The following is a 17,441-nucleotide window of genomic DNA, read 5'->3' as shown; positions in this document are numbered from 1 at the left end:
AACCGTTTTAGACCCAAGGATATAAAGTTACCAGACAATGTCTGTAAGCAAGAGTTTATACATAACTAGCAGGGAATCTGGAAGGCTGGGGTGAGCTGGGTCTGACCAGCATTGATCAACTCCTGGTCCTCTCGTGAGCATGATAAAGAGCTGTGGCAAGACTTGGAGCCGACCACATGCTATCTTTCTGTAGCTAAGAGCAGACCACATGCTATCTCTCTGTAGTTAAGAGCAGACCACATGCTATCTCTCTGTAGCTAAGAGCAGACCACATGCTAACTCTCTGTAGCTAAGAGGTATTAGGTGTTGGTAAACTGACCCAAGCAGATAGAGAAGGTTTTCCTGAATATAAACTCAGTCTCCTCCAAGCTAACCCTTCTTGTGTGATACTTGTAGGAATAGTAACAAAAAAAAAAAACTCTATAGAAGTGCCTTATCTCTTAAATATTTTCATATGCAAGCTTGTTCTTGAAAGTTCCATTTTAAACAGACTAAGAGCCTCTAATTAAAACTAATTAGTGTTTAGTGTAACAAAAATCCATCACTGTCAGCAGTAAGAATTCCCAAGTGACAAGTTTACCAGAGACACAATTCTAGTGAGTCAGGCAAGCAAACTGCCTGTGTCCTAGGAAGTCAATGACTCAAGACAAAGTGTCCATCCATTCTGATCAATAAATAACTTTTTTCCCAACTGCCAAGTCATTTCAAAAACTTTCCGCCACTACAACTTATGCTGCAAAGATTGGGTTCTTCCCGACTCCACTTGGAGTCTCGCAAACGTAGCAGGGATTGCAATTGATTGGATGCAGATGGAAAGATAAGATTCAAGTCCGCCACATAAGGAGCCTTGGCCCAAAATGTTGGCACCTGCTTGACATGAAGAGAATGTCAAAAGGGTGTCTTTCCTCCATGTGTAGGCTATGTTACTAAAAGTTCCCTGCAGAATGAAAGAGCAATGTGTCCGGTACTGTCTTCAGTACTGCTTACTATAACCTGGTGCAGGAGGTGGACAGGTTGGGGTGTTGAGGAAATGAGACTGGTCATGAATTAATTGCTGTCACAGCTGAGAGCTGGAAATTGCATTTGCTCAGTTTGTTTACACCTTTTCTAGTCCAGTATGTGTCAGACTTTTGTCATTAGGTCCAATAGCCAAGTGAGATCATTTAAAAGTTGGAAAGTTTTATTTGGGCTCACAGGTGTGGAGACTTCAGTCCACAAACCCCAGGAGAGGCAGAATATCATGGGGGCAGGAGTTTAGCGGGGCAGAAGCAGCTTTCCTTATGGCTGTCGGGAAGCGGAGATGAGAAAAAGCCAGGGTAAACCTAACCCCCATGTGTAAGCACTACCTCCTCCAACTAGACCTCACCTCCTGGTTTCTTTAATCCCACCCCAGCCCAAAAAACAATTGCTGTCAGCTGGCAAACAAGCCTTCAACACACATTTTCTGTCCCAACCATAGCATGATCTGAGAAATAAACTTAAAATGCAGTAGGCATAGAAATAGGCAATGAACAGTGTGGATGGACGCTTAAAAGAAATCCCACACTAGCTCAGAATTGAGAAATAGATGGTTATTTACTTAGGGGTAGACTCACAAATCAGAATCATCTGTTTGAACGGAGATCAGAAAACGAATCCCGCAACCAGAACAGAGAGGCTGGATGCATGCTCTACATCGGCATATATATGTTTAGTATAAGAGGCCACACCCCCGTGGGCAGGTAACCACTAGCTGTAAGACTTCCTACAGCAGAACAGACCTGGGAGTTGAGTTTGTAAAAGCTTTAATTTTGCTCTGCAAACTTCTGAGGAGCTTACCACATTACATTAGGAGGAAGCACATGCTTGAATTACCACAACGCTGGCTGGATTCAAGGCTAACTTTACACAACAAACTAACATGCATTAAACTAACGTTACCGTCTCTAAGGCAGTCTTAATGCTTTGCATGTGTTAACTTAGTTAATTACCATTAAGTCTCTGAATAACCAGCATGATCCTTAAACATACAGCTAACATCATTTATACAAGATCACACAATGGTAGGGGCAAATTTGTACCAGAGAGGGGCTCATTGGTCTAATACTTAAATGAAAATCAAAGGTAGAGTTGGACATAGGAGTAAAGACGATGAAAGGAAGACATACATATACAGGATGCATTCAAGGAGTTCCCTGGACATCTGGTCTAGATGGAAGAGGTAGTGCAGGGAGCAGTATCCTAAAAAGGGTTCATGGAGGAGGAGAGACGGGCTGCTAAGAGAAAGAAGAGGACAGACTGTGTGACTGGGTGAGAAACTGAGCCAGGGTCATTTATGAGAGTCCCTATCCCATTGAACTCAAAAACTGCTGTCACCCAGAGAGGTGGGAGCCTTGAGCTCAGCCAAGATCTGCCGTTGTTCCACCAAAGCCTCATGCCAGCTGTACCATCGCAGGGACATGCCATCACCTCTCTGGGTGACTTTTTCTGGACATGGGCATCAACTCTGGTGTGCCACTGCCATTCAGGCTCTTTGGTCCCTTAAGCAATTCTCACCGCAGCATGCTCCACATCAACACAGCTGCCCGCTGCGGGCCCAGAAGGAGCACACTGCTATTGATTCCATCATGCTGCCTGCCGCAGAGGCTAGTTAGATCCCAGGAGCAATTGCTGCACAGGAATCAGCAGTGGCAGGAGCCATCTATTCCAAGAACCCATTACTGGGGAAAGAAGAAAATACAACAAAGGACTCTCAAGCAAGCAGCTAAAATGTCCTCCTTGGATGGGAAACTACTCCAATAGCAGCACGTGCCTCCTGGGTTTTCCCAGCCATGTTAAAGCATGCTATCACAGCCTGTTCTTACTGATCAATCCGTTTCCCTCCTAGCGCACATTCCTGATAGAATATATTTAAGGACTGTTTATGAAAACAAGCTTCATACATATGCAGCACCACTTTCAATATGTGAGAACATCCTGCCCTATGCTCGACTGCCTTTTGTAGTATATTCATCTCGTCGTGGACCATTCAATAACTCTATGCAGTATTGAGCTCCAGGGATATACATGAAACACGGTGGAAAGTTTTGCAAAGTATTCTTTTCTTCTAACTTGCAATCAGAGAATGACATTTGGACCAACAAAATAATAATAACCCAAATTCCCAAAAAAAGGGTATAAAATATTATACATTTAATGGGCATCAATAATGTGCAGAACAGATAGAATTTATTTGCTGGGAGGCTTCCAGACCTAACAGCAGTTCTTTTCCTGGCTGGCATTCAGTCAACACCAATTAGCTGGTTGATGGATGGGTAGCCTACCTTTTCAGGCACCCTGTTGAGTGGCCTTGACATCTGTCCATTTTTAGAGCTGCCTGCTATTCGCAAAGTTTGCAGCGCACAGTTGGTCGGTACCATTATACCTCACTCAGCTTTAAGAGACTGTCTGGTGATGCGCTGTGGATCTATATTCCATTACTGTGCTGTTGTCCATAAAAACCCCTCTTGCATAGCATGTCTTTGACAGGCGCTGGTCACAGAAATGTCATCCCTGTCAACGGCAATATTTATGGGGCAGGGAGGGTGCTGCGCATTCTATTAAGACCTAGAGAGGAAGAGATTCTGGATGAGACACAGTTCCTGGCAAGTTTACTATAAATTCAAGAAGAGAGAAGACATTTATTACTCAAACAGCCCAAGTCAAGAGAAAGGGAGGACAGATGTAGGCTGAGAAGCATTCATATCTGTGGGAGCCAATTTGATTGATAACATGGTTAAAACTTCAAATATGAAAGACAGTGGGTTGGTTTCTTTTCCTTCTTGGATGTCATATTTCATTTTAAAGAGCCGTATGCAACAGGTCATGGAAGAACACGCGAGGGAAATGTCCCTCCCTGGTTTGCTCCTGCCACACTGATGTAAACTTATACTTTACCCCGGTGATGCTTAGCATCTTAGGAAGAGATGAATATCTTTTTCTTATGTCTTTATGGACTCATTTTAAGTCACCTCCTGGATAATAGCATTCAAACCATTTTCAAAGACCTAATCAAACTCTTGTGTTCATGTGAGCACCGAGGCAACCTCGTAGGTGGATATTAGCTTAGATCTTTGCCAGAACTTTGTAGCGCCCAGCAGAGTGCCATTTTCTTGGTCATTTACAGTCCTTGTGCTATGACATCACAGTCTCTAGTGCTCTACCTAGACTTCATAAGGTTTCCGCTTCATCTTTACAATGTTTCATCTTCATAAATGTTTCCTCTTCAGCTAAAGAAAGAGACATAAGACAAATTTGAGAGTTAGTGAGAAGATTATAAAGACTGTAAAATATCTGTACATTGATATAATCATCTCTACTTTGAAAGCTAATTTTGTGCAAATTCACACAGGCATTTTATGGTCCTCATGTGACAATAACCCTTTTCTCAAGAGAGAAGAAATATACCCTGCTACGATGCACAAATACAATATTCTACAAAATGTTTGGGGTGGGTTTGGTGATGCCTAAGTCAGTTTCCCTGGTATAGAATAAATTAATGTTCTTGCCTTGATGGTTTGCCTTGAGCAATGGAGACATGTGATGTATCCCCTTCATTTTGGTTAACTCCCATCCTTTTGTCTCCCTATTGTCCAACCCTTTAAACCTTTCTACTCCAAATATCCCCCTCTCTACTTTTATATTACCTATTTTCCACTAACCCTCTCTCCAGGCAGCTCCTCTCAGTACCCTCTTTCTAATGCCCTGGTTCCTAAAGGTACTCCAATTAAGCTCATGAAATTACAAGTTAGAAACTAGGGACCACATATGAAGGAGAACACGCAGTGTTTGTCTTTCTGTGTCTGAGTTAACTCACTCAATATAATTGTTTCCAGAGCCATCCATTTACCTGAAATTTTCATAATTTTATTTTTCCTCCCACCCTAATAGAATCCCATAATGTGTGTGTACCACATTTTCATTCTCCATCTGTCAGTTGATGAATGTATAATCTGATTTCATTTCTTGACTATTATGAATTAAGCACTTGCAAACAAAAAAAAGCAAGTGTCTATGGAACAATACATACAGCTCGCATGTATATGTATAAAAAGTTTATTTTTTTTTTTTTGGTTTTTCGAGACAGGGTTTCTCTGTGGCTTTGGAGCCTGTCCTGGCACTAGCTCTTGTAGACCAAAAGTTTAAATGGGGTTTACTTATAATGGGGGGATAATACCTCAACTAGATTCCATATGCTACCAAATAAAATCCCAGTACCAGGAATGGGCTACCTCTTTTTGACCTGTTGACCAATGGGGTTACATAACCACCCCCCAAAAAAATTACAGGTTATTACCAGTCCTATTGACTACCTTCCAGAACCTAAGAGTAAGACCCTGTTTCTTCAGGCTTTTAAAGTTTTCAATACAGAATTCTATCTTCTTGGTTAAATTAACTTAGAGCTTGGTTTGTTGTTGCTACTGTTGTTGTTGTGTTGTTGCTGTTGTAGTTGTGTTGTGTTGTTGCTGGTGTTGTAGTTGTGTTGTTGCTGTTGTTTTGGTTGTTGGGATTGTTTCCCTATTTCCTCTCTTGGTGTGTTTGTCATTGATGTCTAAGAAAAGCTAGTGGATTTTATATTCTAATTGTGCATCCTACTACTTTGCTGGATTTTTATTTATTGGCTTAGAGTTTTCTGGTGTCTTCTTTAGAGTCTTTTATGTCTAGGATCATATCTAACCTGAAAACGGGGGTCATTTAACTTCTTATCCAAAACTCTACCAGAATGTACTTTTTTGTTTTTCGCTATGTCAAAGCGGAAAGCTAGTTCAATGACAGTGAGTGACCATCACTCCATCACTGAGAGGCCGTATCTCAGTTCTGTATGCTGAGACACCCTTGAAAGTAACTACCCACACTTGGATCCTAGTCCTTCCAAAGAACCCAAGCTGACCAACCACCAGTCAGCGCACAACTATTTTATATTGTGCTTCATTTTTTAAGGAAACCTGCGAGCTTTCCACTGGAAAATACTTCAAATTTTAAAATAAAGAAGAATTGTCACATTAATAATATAATGTTCTCTTTGTAATAGAAACAACTTAGGGTTAGGAATGTCACTGGAGAAAGTGGGGGAGAATAAAAGGGACCTTCAGAGTGGAACACTAGAAAACTGGATGGGCCACTGGTGGGCTCAACCTCAAAGACTAAGCTAAAGAAATTCCCTACAAATGTGTGACCATTTGTCCGACTTGTGTCTGTTTTCCCCACAGCCATGGAACCAGGTGTGCAGGAGAAGTTTCCGCAGCCGCCAGCAACAATATCTGTGGAGTCGGTGTGGCATACAACTCCAAGGTGGCAGGTGAGCCATCCCTGCCAGAGACAGGCACTGTGCTGGGCAGCCTGCCCTGGGAGCTGCTGCATTCTGATCCCCATTCTTGCAGGGGCCAACAAAATTATCCCCCTGGTCAGGGTCTCTGAGACCCACAGGTGGAGGGAACATAGGGAAGACATTTCATCTTCACCTGTACACAGAGTGCTTTCAATATCCCTAAGCATAAGACGCCAAAAAAAAAAAAAATAGGCAGGTCACAAGCACATAACTCAAATGTGAACGGATTTTCATAAATGTGTCTTTTATGAAACCAACAAAATTAACCAGATCCCAAAGCCCTCCTCCTCAAGACCCTGTCCCCAGGGGTTGCCCATACCTACCCAACAGTAATCACAGTCTTGTTTTCTGACAGCGAAAATGGTATTCAACTTGATATGAATGCAAAGTCGCTACTCTAAAGTATTGTGCCAATGTCACACACAGACTGCAGAGCATACGGAGGTGTGTGAGGGCTGTTTATAAAGATGCCGGGTGGCCTGGAAACTGGTTTACATGATCCATGACTTCTTTAAGGAGACAGGATCCATGCTAAGGAACCTTTTTGAAGGCTGGATCCAATGCTTTATACGTTTCTCTTTACAAGTGTTTTAGGAATGGGAGCAGGAAGTCGATGGAGATTTAGAGAGAAAAGCAACCAGACAGGCTCAGAAGTTTTCAACAAGATGCCTGAGAACGGAATGTTTTCTGATTGCTCTAAGTTTTGGGTCAAACTGGTTCTTAATTCAGTCCAAGCTGAGTCGCCTACTCTTGTTCCCCTTTCCTTTTAACAATTTTCTTGATAATTTCTTTCCTAGCACCCTATTGAACCCTAAGCCTACTTTGTGCTGACACCTGCATATCTAGGGGCCTAAATAAAGCAAATGGAACGCTACGAACCCACCCTTAGCTATCTCCAGAGTGCTTGCAGAAACACCTGCCTGAAATTGGGTGCAGAATTTCACAAAAGAATATATCTGGAGGGCTGGCGACTTTCATTGGCAAAGTGCTTGCCTTTTAAGTACAAGGACCTGAACTTGATTCTCAGAGCCTACATAACATCAAAAATATTATTATGAACTACAACAACCAGCATGGCATGATAATCCTAAGAGGACAAATTTGAGAGGGGAAAATATTTAACTCAGTCAGGATGACAGTTCTAAGCGCTGTCGTGTGTGTGTGTGTGTGTGTGTGTGTGTGTGTGTGTGTGTGTGTGTGTGTGTGTGTGTGTGTGTGTGTGTGTGTGTTTCGCTAAAAATGAACCTAACTCTTTAACTCTTCCCGAGAATTTTCCTTCAGGAACTTCCTATGCAATGGAGAGCTAAAGCGCCATCTGGTGGTCAACTAAGATAATTGCTAGTCTGTGGCATTCTGGAGATGTTCAGTGACAGGTTAGGGAGACGCGCTGGTGGGAACACTTGGAGGGTTTTGATTCAAGCTGTCTTGAACAGAAGAAAAAAAAAAAGACTTGCCACAGTTTAGTGGCACAGGCCTGTTATCCCAGAACATGAGAGAATGAATCAGAAGCATCTTGAGTAGGAAGCCAACTTCCGCTACTTAATGAAATTACGAAATAGAAAATTGATTTTCTGACAGGGATTAAAGAGACCATTAAGCGCTTCTTCATTTGCTTCCTGCCTGTCCATTTCTTCAGTGCATAGACTTTGCTCATGTTTCCTGTTGGTGGCCAAGCACTCTCAGAATGTCATAAATAACTGGTCATACGTTTGTTTCATTCGGTGCAAACTTGGACACAAAGCCACCAGTCCCTCCAGACTCTACTTCTATAGATGCGGAGCTAAGATGACTAGCAGTTCCATTTTTCTCCAGTTGACCAGTACTCCCAACACTGTCTGTGCAATAGCTAACACCCACTAACAGTCCCGTGAATACTGTGTGTTGTATGCTAGCTTCCCAAACACATACGAGTCAATCTCTGGGGAAATGCAACTTAGATAAAACCTCATGAAGCATGAATTAGAAGGGATGGCTAGGATTGGCTGCTACCATTGAGGACAGATCTTGCTCCTTTATGCCACTTGGGCTCAATCAGTCACTTCTGGAATCAGTCTCAAAGACACATCCAAAATGATGCTTTGACAATTCCCAAGGGATTCCTTCATCAGGCAAGTTGACACCTAAAGCCATCTGTGTCGCACATGGCCATGTGACTGCTGCTTTTCCCTTGCTGACCACAGTCTCCACAAAGGCAGTGTCTGTCTACTTGGTCTTATATTAGCACTGCAGAATCCAGATCAGATTCTGGCTCACAGTCTACGTGCAAATCCTATTTTCCGAATATGAGGAAAGAATGAAAAGGAAGTGGAGGGAGGGAGTCAATGAATAAACACACTAAGATATCAAGATCACTTCATGAAAGAATGGGTAGGTCAGTAGAATTGAGAGACTGGGGACATAAAGGCACAAAGCCAGTGGAGTGTCACCCCAGGAGGTGAAAGAGGCCCTCATACCAGATTCATCAACCTTTGCAACTTTGCCTACATCGGATCAGTTCCCAGCAATCAGAAGCCTTCTCCAGACACTCCTAGCTTCTCAAATATACTGTAGGAATGTCTGGGTACCAGACATCAGTGGGAACTTCCCAGAGTGTAGCAAAGATGCCCGTCTAGTGACCCTTTGCACAGTGCTCTGGGAACCTCCAGGCAGAACAGACTACAAGACCATCTGCCAATATCTCCTGCTGTTCAGGTGTTGAAAATACAGTGTGTGACTTTTCCTGGGTTCTCATTTTCAGGGTCTCAAAATATCGGTACTCAGAAAGGCTCTAACAGTCCAAATATCCATGGGTACTTGAATAATGACAACTATAAAACTAATAATAACAACCAACATATTACCTGTCAGACCCAATGCAAACCTCTTTGCTCTTCAATGCACTCTGCAATTATATCGCATTATTGCATCTCTATATGACACATAAACTCAGTGACCACATCTTATTAAACTGTGAGATTCTTTTGCACTTGGTGGTCCTGCTTAGGAAACTATCTCTACTGATGAAGCCAAATCGGGATGGAGTTGCAAGCCTGTATGACTGGAAACCAACTCCGTCTTCATTTTTTCCACTCAGGGGCTTGTATGACCCTCAGAAGTCCTCTTAAAGGACACCTAAAAAACTGGGCACTCTCTGGTTTCGAGCATCTATTTTTAAGAACACAGTTGTTACTACTGTTTCTCCACATAGCCAAGGAAGGAGGGAGGAAGAGTTCCAATCAGGTTAGCTCTAAGAGTAATTGTCAAACATGAAGACTGGTGTCCCAGGCTTGTTGTTATACAGGCAGATATCATGCATACACACAGGTACACTCACGTGCACACACTAAAAGGGGGAGATTGGAAAAAAACTGAAATTTAAAATCTATCAGTCATAAATATGTAAATGTACAAAAATAAAAAAGAACCTTCCCAGCAACATGACTTGCTGGTTTGTCAGCCTAATGCTGCTGAAAACTCAAGGCCATGTCTAGCCTTTGGGAAGATGCTGCCCCCCTAAAAAGCCTTAAGGTCACCCTGAGCCTGTGTCTTGGTCGCTAATAGTACTGTCATTTGCAGAATTAATACTGCATCTTATTCAATAAATGTGTACCTCAGTCCTCCTGAGGTTAACATAATTAAAAGAAATGCCAGGAGTCTGGCCCCAAGAAAATGAACGAACTCAGCTCTCGGTCTGCGGCCACCCCTGCCTCTCCCAATGCTGAAGCAGTCAAATAAATACATATCAGCAATTGCATTTCCGTTCCGCACAGAGAGCGTGCATGACAGGATGAAGAAGGAGGGGCCCTCCAGAACCACAGTCGTAAAGAGAAAGAGGATCCAAGGTGCAGGGCTGCCATCGGGCAGCTGGTGGGACAGCAAGGGCTACTTTGACCATTGTTAAATTTACCTCTCCTTTCTTCTCTGTGAGGTTGGCTGCTCAAGCCCGGGTCATTAGTACCAGGTAAATCCAAAAGCATATGAGCTTTCTCCTTAAAACAAGAAAATGTTTGTCCCTCTGTTTCTTTGCCACCTACAATGCAGGAATGATTTCACTTGAAATACTTTCTCTTCAGTTTATCCTGTAGCCCAGTGATCTCCGTGTCAAATTGTTACTGGCTTGCTGATTGAACCCAGGCCTGGGTGTCCAGCACTGAGCGAATCCGAAAGCACATGAGCATTCTTCTTAAAGCAAATTACCGGCATCACCACTGTGCACAGGCTACATTTCATAAGTAAACAGAGTAGACATAGGTCGACAGCGAAATGTATTTTTAAGCTTTCTTACAACGCAACCTCTAAAAAGTTCGGAACAGTTCTTAATCCAAATGAGCTTCGTCCCAACAAAAAGATTCCAATTCATAATTGAACATTAGTTGTCATAAATGGGTCCCCTGACTTAAGGGTTAAGGCAAAGGCAGAGGGATTAATGACCATCTTTGGCCATTACTGCTTATTCTTCTGAACCTGTTGTTTCTGTTGGAGAAGAAAATACCCTAAAGAAAGCAATGACATCAGATGCAGACATTTATTCTTAAGAACTCATCAGTCTTGCCACGCAGTGGTGATGCATGCCTTTAATCCCAGCACTCGGGAGGCAGAGGCAGACGGATCTCTGTGAGTTCAAGGCCAGCCTGGTCTACAAAAGCTAGCTAGTTTCAGGACAGGCACCAAAGCTACACAGAGAAACTCTGTCTTGAAAAATGAAAAAAAAAAAAAGTCAGAGAACAGGAGCCTCGGTGTTGCTCATGTTTTAACAACTCATTCACAAGGTCCCAAGTGAACTACGTTAATCCCTTCTGAGAACAGTGTTCCCACAATGACGTAATTCCGTCAGCTCTCATACTGCTGAGTATCCAGGAGCCAGCACAAATCTTTAGGAAGCACACTCAGATCACAGTGGTTCCCATGGGTAAAGCCAGCTCAGCTTCCCAACACGCTAGGGTGCAGCTGGCATACCCCACATGGCAAAGCCTTGCAGAGAGCAGTTTAGACCAGATTCAGCTGGCTCATCTCACTGGCTGCTGGTGAGTTAACTTAGAAGCAGCCCTAGGGTCAGCCAGGCGGTCTGATGAGTGAGTTTGTCCTCTTTGTCCTTTCTCCTTGTGTCCTGTGTGCAGCTCTGATTTGCCCAGTTCAATCCTGAACATCAAGCTCTACTCCCTCCTGGCAGGATGTTACCCAAAAGACATCAAAGAATAACAGATTCACAAAGATACCCCAGTGTATCACGCACCCCATTGCTGACCATTTATACTAACCTGCTCCATCTCTGTCTCCGCCACATTCCTTCCAAGCTGTGATGAGCTGATGGTTCCTCACCTCTTGTACCACCCCCATCCCCTGCTCTCTGCACCCTGGAGCTTCTTGCTAAGTGTCCATCGCTTCCTTCCAGTCGCAGCTGCATCTAGAAACCTGGCCCCATCAACAAAGGTCAATTCTGCACCGTAGGAGGCTGGGTTTCCCACTTAGAGGCTTAGTAAGGATGCCCTTTCACACCTTGTCCCCCCAGTAAGAATTCAAATAAATTTTGTTTGGAGAATAATTCTTTTCTTCAAATAATTACTCAAGTAAGACATGAGTGAAGCATTCAACCTCATAGAAGAGAAAGTGGGAAGTACACTTGAACACATTGGCACAGGAGACCACTTCCTAAATATAACCCCAGTAGCACAGACACTGAAAGAAACAATTAATAAATAGGACCACCTGAAACCGAAAAGCTTCTGTAAAGCAAAGGACATGGTCAACAAGACAAAACAACAGCCTACAGAATGGGAAAAGATCTTCACTAATCCCACATCAGACAGAGGTCTGATCTCCAAAATATACAAGGAACTCAAGAAATTGATCATCAAAAGAACAAATAATCCAATTTAAAAAATGGAGTACAGACCTAAACAGAGAACTCTCAACAGAGGAATCTAAAATGGCTGAAAGACACTTAAGGAAATGCTCAGCATCCTTAGCTATCAGAGAAATGCAAATCAAAACAACTCTGAGATTTCATCTTACATCTGTAAATATGGCCAAGATCAAAAACACTGGTGACAACTTATGCTGGAGAGGTTGTGGGGTAAAGAGAACACTCCTGCATTGTTGGTGGGAATGCAAGCTGGTACAACCCTTTTGGATGTCAGTGTGGTGATTTCTCAGAATATTAGGAAACAACCTTCCTCAAGAACCAGCAATACCACTTATGGGTAAATACTCAAAGGATGCTCAATTGTACCACAAAGACATGTGCTCAACTATGTTCATAGCAGCATTGTTTGTCATAGCCAGAACCTGGAAACAACCTAAATGCCCCTCGACCAAAGAATGGATAAGGAAACTGTGGTACATTTACACAATGGAGTACTACACAGCAGAAAAAAATAACGACATTTTGAAATTTGCAGGCAAATGAATGGGTCTAGAAAACATCATATTGAGTGAGGTAACCCACATCCAGAAAGACAATTATCATGTGTACTCACTCATAAGTGGCTTTTAGACATAAAGCAAAGAAAACCAGCCTACAAATCACAATCCCACAGAACCTAGACAACAATGAGGACCATAAAAGAGATATACATGGATCTAATCTACATGGGAAGTAGAAAAAGACAAGACCTCCTGAGTAAATTGGAAGCATAGGGACCATGGGAGAAAGTTGAAGGAGAGGGGAGAGAAGTAGGGGAACAGAAAAAAAATGTAGAGCTCAATAAAATTAATATAAAATAGACATGAGTAAGGTCTGGAAAAAAGTGGGTAGGGTGATCTGAGTACCATTTTGACCCTCAGACTCCATGAAGGTCCCCATGTCCTCCCAGGACCCAAGCTTTTCTCTACCCCCACGTCTTCTGAGAGCTGAGGTATCAACAACGTCTTGTTTCTCTGTTCACCCTGTGCCCAGGTATCCGGATGCTGGACCAGCCTTTTATGACAGACATCATCGAGGCCTCCTCTATCAGTCACATGCCTCAAATGATAGATATCTACAGTGCCAGCTGGGGCCCCACAGACAATGGGAAGACGGTGGATGGACCCCGGGAGCTCACACTCCAGGCCATGGCTGACGGTGTGAACAAGGTAAAGAAACGCCTGTCCCCACAAGGCTCCAGGCCATACATGAGGTAGGACACAGAGGATAAACTAGTGGTGACAATACAGTGGACAAAGTGGCAGGGTGTGGTTGAAGTGGGTCTCTAACTCTGCAGGTCCATTTAAATCCTGTGGAAAGTAGGGTTTAGCCATGCAAGAGGTGCATGGGAGGGAATTCCAAGAAATCATATGTGAGTGAGAAGCAATGGCATCAGAAAAGGTTAGTCAGGAACAAGGCCTGACCTGTGTGATGGGGACAGAGGAGGAAATTTGTACAAGACTCTGAGACTGTCATCCTACTCTGAAAGAGTTTCTGCTGAGCTGTCAGGTTGTCTTCATGCGAAGTCACCCATGCATGCCAGAAATGGACCAGCACTGGCCTCTTTGTGGCATGCTCAGTGGAAAGTCAGAAGCAGTCTACAAGCTGCCGGTGGCAGTGTCTCAGCCCACACTCGATGGCGGATCCAGGGGCAGCAGCTTCCAAGAAAAGCCCCAGTGCTTCTATGGTAGGAGGTCTGAGCAATGAATTTTGTGGCCATTGATTCCTGAACTAGCTCAGCAATGGACAGGGCCGAAGAGAAGGCACCAAGTTGGAGCCTCCAATGGGAGGGCAACTGGGAGACACAGCTTCATAGTTAACGAAACAATGCTGCCTCATATTACAGGACAGGGGTCACCTAGACAGGACACAAGTCAGGTTCACGGAGCAAAGCACTCCTGGGCCAAGACCCCATTCCAGTCCCTTGTACCTGAGAACCTATCAGCAAGTGATTGCACCCAGCCTGTCCTGTTTTGTTGCCTAGAGAACAGTCATATGTGGAATCCTTCAAGGGATTGGAATCATTATGAGATGTAAATTTGGTACAATGTGATCAAATGCCCACAGTCCCATGCACCGCTGACCCTTTGTCAACTACCCTAAGACTTCATGGCATGAACACAGCCTCTGTAGATATTGTGGGTCCCATGGATCAAGAATTCAGAGAGGGCACATTAGGGGTACCCTGACTCTTCTTTGGATTGCTGGGGCCTGAAATACCACAATATTTGTGATTTGAGCATCGGTTCCCAGACCATCTTCACAAGCTGTTTTTGCATCGCTGAACTTCAAGCATGGCCACTGGCAAGCCTTGGGGAGAAAAGTAGTGGGAAATGCCATGGCTCAGCCAAGCCTGCCTGCTGTGGCCAAGACTTCATTTTAACAAGATTCTCTCAAGGGCAGAGGAGTGCTGCTATCAATGACTTGGAACTCCATGTCTCATAACCCTGAGATACTAAGACCCTAAAATAGCACCTTAAACACCCACGCTAAACAGAAAGGGCACGACAACAGCTTACATTCTGGGAGTGACAGTGTCTTATAGATGTCTGGTGACCAAGCTGTATGTCCTGCTTAATCTCTATGCCACGGGAACAGACATCCAGGTAGCTGAGCCAAAGGACATCTTTTGAGGAGGCAGGAGTGACAGGAGCAATGGGGCGATTCAGGCAGGTCCTCACGCAGCTGAGGAGGAGTTAAGCCTCCTGGATCCCAGATAGCTGTGAGATGTACGGAAACCCACACTAGGGCTCTGCCACCTAGATGCTAGGCCACCTCATCCCTGTTTTCTCTGGTTTCGGAACTCCTTCTCTTCAGTCCCTTGGTCTTCCTTGGGACATGTGTTCAGGTAGTGGAAAGACCCCTTCCCATCCTCTCTTGTCACAGCCTGGCAGCCTCTGTTCCACTTGTCCCCACTGTTCTCAGGGAAACCTTGGCCCCAGATTAGGAGACACATCCTCCCCAAGCCTAGGTTTCAAATTTAATGTGGTTCTGTCTGAAAGACTCAGGACGGTGACATTTCTAACACCTTCTTTTTCTCTTCTTCTTGGGACATCTCACAAGGTGGATATTCGGCCTCCCCCACCCTCTAATGGAGAAATCTCTCGTGTACTGTTGAATTCTGCCAAAGATCTGAACAGAATTATAAGACCATATGTCACTCTGTAACAGGGTTGAATAGTGTGCCCCATTTGTCCTCTTGAAGTCTTGACTTCAGAATATAGCCTAATTTGAGATTCAGGTCATTGAAGAAATAATTAGTTAAGATGAAGGCGTGTTGAGTGGGTCAGGCCCCTAAGCCAGTATAATAAGGATAAAAATCCTTAGTTATTAATTAAAATGATAGTGTTTGCCCACAGACATGCTCAGAGGGAGAATGTTGCACAAATGAAGACAAAGGTCCCAGGACCCATGTGCAAGCCAAGGAATACCAAGATGTCAGGAAATCACCAGAGACTGAGGAGGATGCCTGAGAGCCTTCTTCCAAGGTCTGGGGGGAGGGGAGATTCAGTCGACACTTCAGTCTCAAACAATGAAATTCCAGGGGATTCCAGGGCAGCTCGGCAATTAATTTCTGCTGTTTAGAACACGCGATTTGTAGTACTTTGTTATGGTAGTGCTAGAAAATTCATGCACCCTTCCAATCTTAGAAAGGCTTCAGAAAGGGACTTAGCCAGACTCTGTAACTGTGGAAAGACCTGGTCACTATTCCAGGTCACCTTGATATCCCCTGGCTCTCTCCTTCATAGGCAGGATGGTCAATCACTGGTCCTATGACAGTATTTTTTTTCTTCTCTTTTGCAAATTCAAAAGACCGTCTTCCTTCATTCTGTACCATAGTTCAAGAACAAGCACTAGAAAAATTCACAGAAAACCACAACCAATCCAAATACAGAGTTGAGGAGACTAGTCCTGAGGGACATGTCTACAAAACACTCCCACATCTACAGTTCAGAGATCAGTGTGGAAGAGGGGCAGGAAAGGTTGTGAGAGCTGGAGGATCAGGGAGTTTGCTGTGAGATTACGTCACCTAGTAACATTAGAAGCCACAAAGTCTCACCAACATGACTGCCTAAACATGAGCTGACCAAGAATGACACCAGTAGAATTGTCAAAGTGGATATGTGACTTCGGGGGGGGTTAATCTTAATGATAGAAGTGTCCCTGCATGGTCAGTGCCATGATGGAGCTGCTCCTGATGATGTCACACTGAGAGCTTGAAATCAGGGATGGAAACTGACAAATAGAGCTTTGACTTCCTTCCAGAGAATGTGTTGTTCACCAACACCTCATTGGTTTTCTTCTGTCTTAGAAGTTTATACTCCACGCCCGCCCTGTAAATAGCAACAGCCTTGTCCTAGTGAGGCTGAAAGTTCCCTTCGGGGGATAGGACTGGAATAAAAGCACCTGAAACCCTGAGTCACGTGTTTCTGCAAAATGACAGGTTTTCCATCCTGTGGCCATGGAGGACAGCTTTGCTAAGTAAGCCATGACCTCACTCTACAGAAGAGTTGTCTCCCTTACATTCAATACAAGTTTTAAGAAACACAAAGTCCTGAAAGTGAACAGCTTTGTGTCTTTAACTAAACATCCTACACTTGGGTGGGGCCTGGTGGGAAACTAGCAAAATGTCCTGTTCCAAGGTTTGTGGCAATCTGCTGTTGACACTGAGCCAATCCGAATCCGTGTGGAAGACCCTAGCATTAGAACGGCACAAGCCGAAGACCTACCAATGGGACCTGGTTGGAGAAGGTGGTGTCGCTGCTCTGCTTCACATACTCAAGGCTGGGAATCTTGACACATCATCAGCTTGCTTTCTTAACATGTGACTCTCCGCATGGTTGAAAAAAAAAGCAGACATCCAACCCAGGGCCAGACAGTAAGAACCTAGGGGGTATTTGGCAGGTGTCCATTTATCCAGCAGACATGGTACATTTTGGCACCTGAAGCTGGAAGGATCAGGCAAGTAAGTGACAAGTGCCCTCTGGCCACATTTGCAATGCAGATGCATTTGAAACAAGGCATCCCTGGGTGGCTCCTGTCATTTCATGTGCTTCCGAATGTCACATCTCAGAGCTGGATTACTCTCTCCGCTCCATCTGTAACCTCCTTGTCTCCACCTGAAAGGCATTTTCAAGTGCAGTGCTTTGCAAAACATCCAAGGTTGCTAAAAAGCAAGAGAAAAATCTTCATGACTTATCTTCCAACAACAGC

At 43.9% G+C, this 17,441-nt stretch overlaps 1 protein-coding gene across 2 annotated transcripts in view; it reads left to right on the top strand.

The window, feature by feature from the left end:
* Pcsk2 (proprotein convertase subtilisin/kexin type 2) overlaps positions 1-17,441 on the top strand; it is a 227,795-nt gene that overhangs the window by 188,530 nt on the left and 21,824 nt on the right. For both annotated transcript variants that reach the window (XM_041670371.1, XM_041670370.1), the window contains exons 7-8: positions 6,228-6,316; positions 13,221-13,396. In XM_041670371.1, coding sequence (XP_041526305.1) covers positions 6,228-6,316; positions 13,221-13,396 — 265 coding nt within the window. The remainder of the gene's footprint in view (positions 1-6,227; positions 6,317-13,220; positions 13,397-17,441) is intronic.

Source organism: Microtus oregoni, unplaced genomic scaffold (genome assembly GCF_018167655.1).
Source record: "Microtus oregoni isolate MIOR12 unplaced genomic scaffold, Mior012 000020F_ref0000438, whole genome shotgun sequence".
NCBI lineage: Eukaryota > Metazoa > Chordata > Mammalia > Rodentia > Cricetidae > Microtus > Microtus oregoni.
This window is presented reverse-complemented; position numbering and strand designations above follow the sequence as displayed.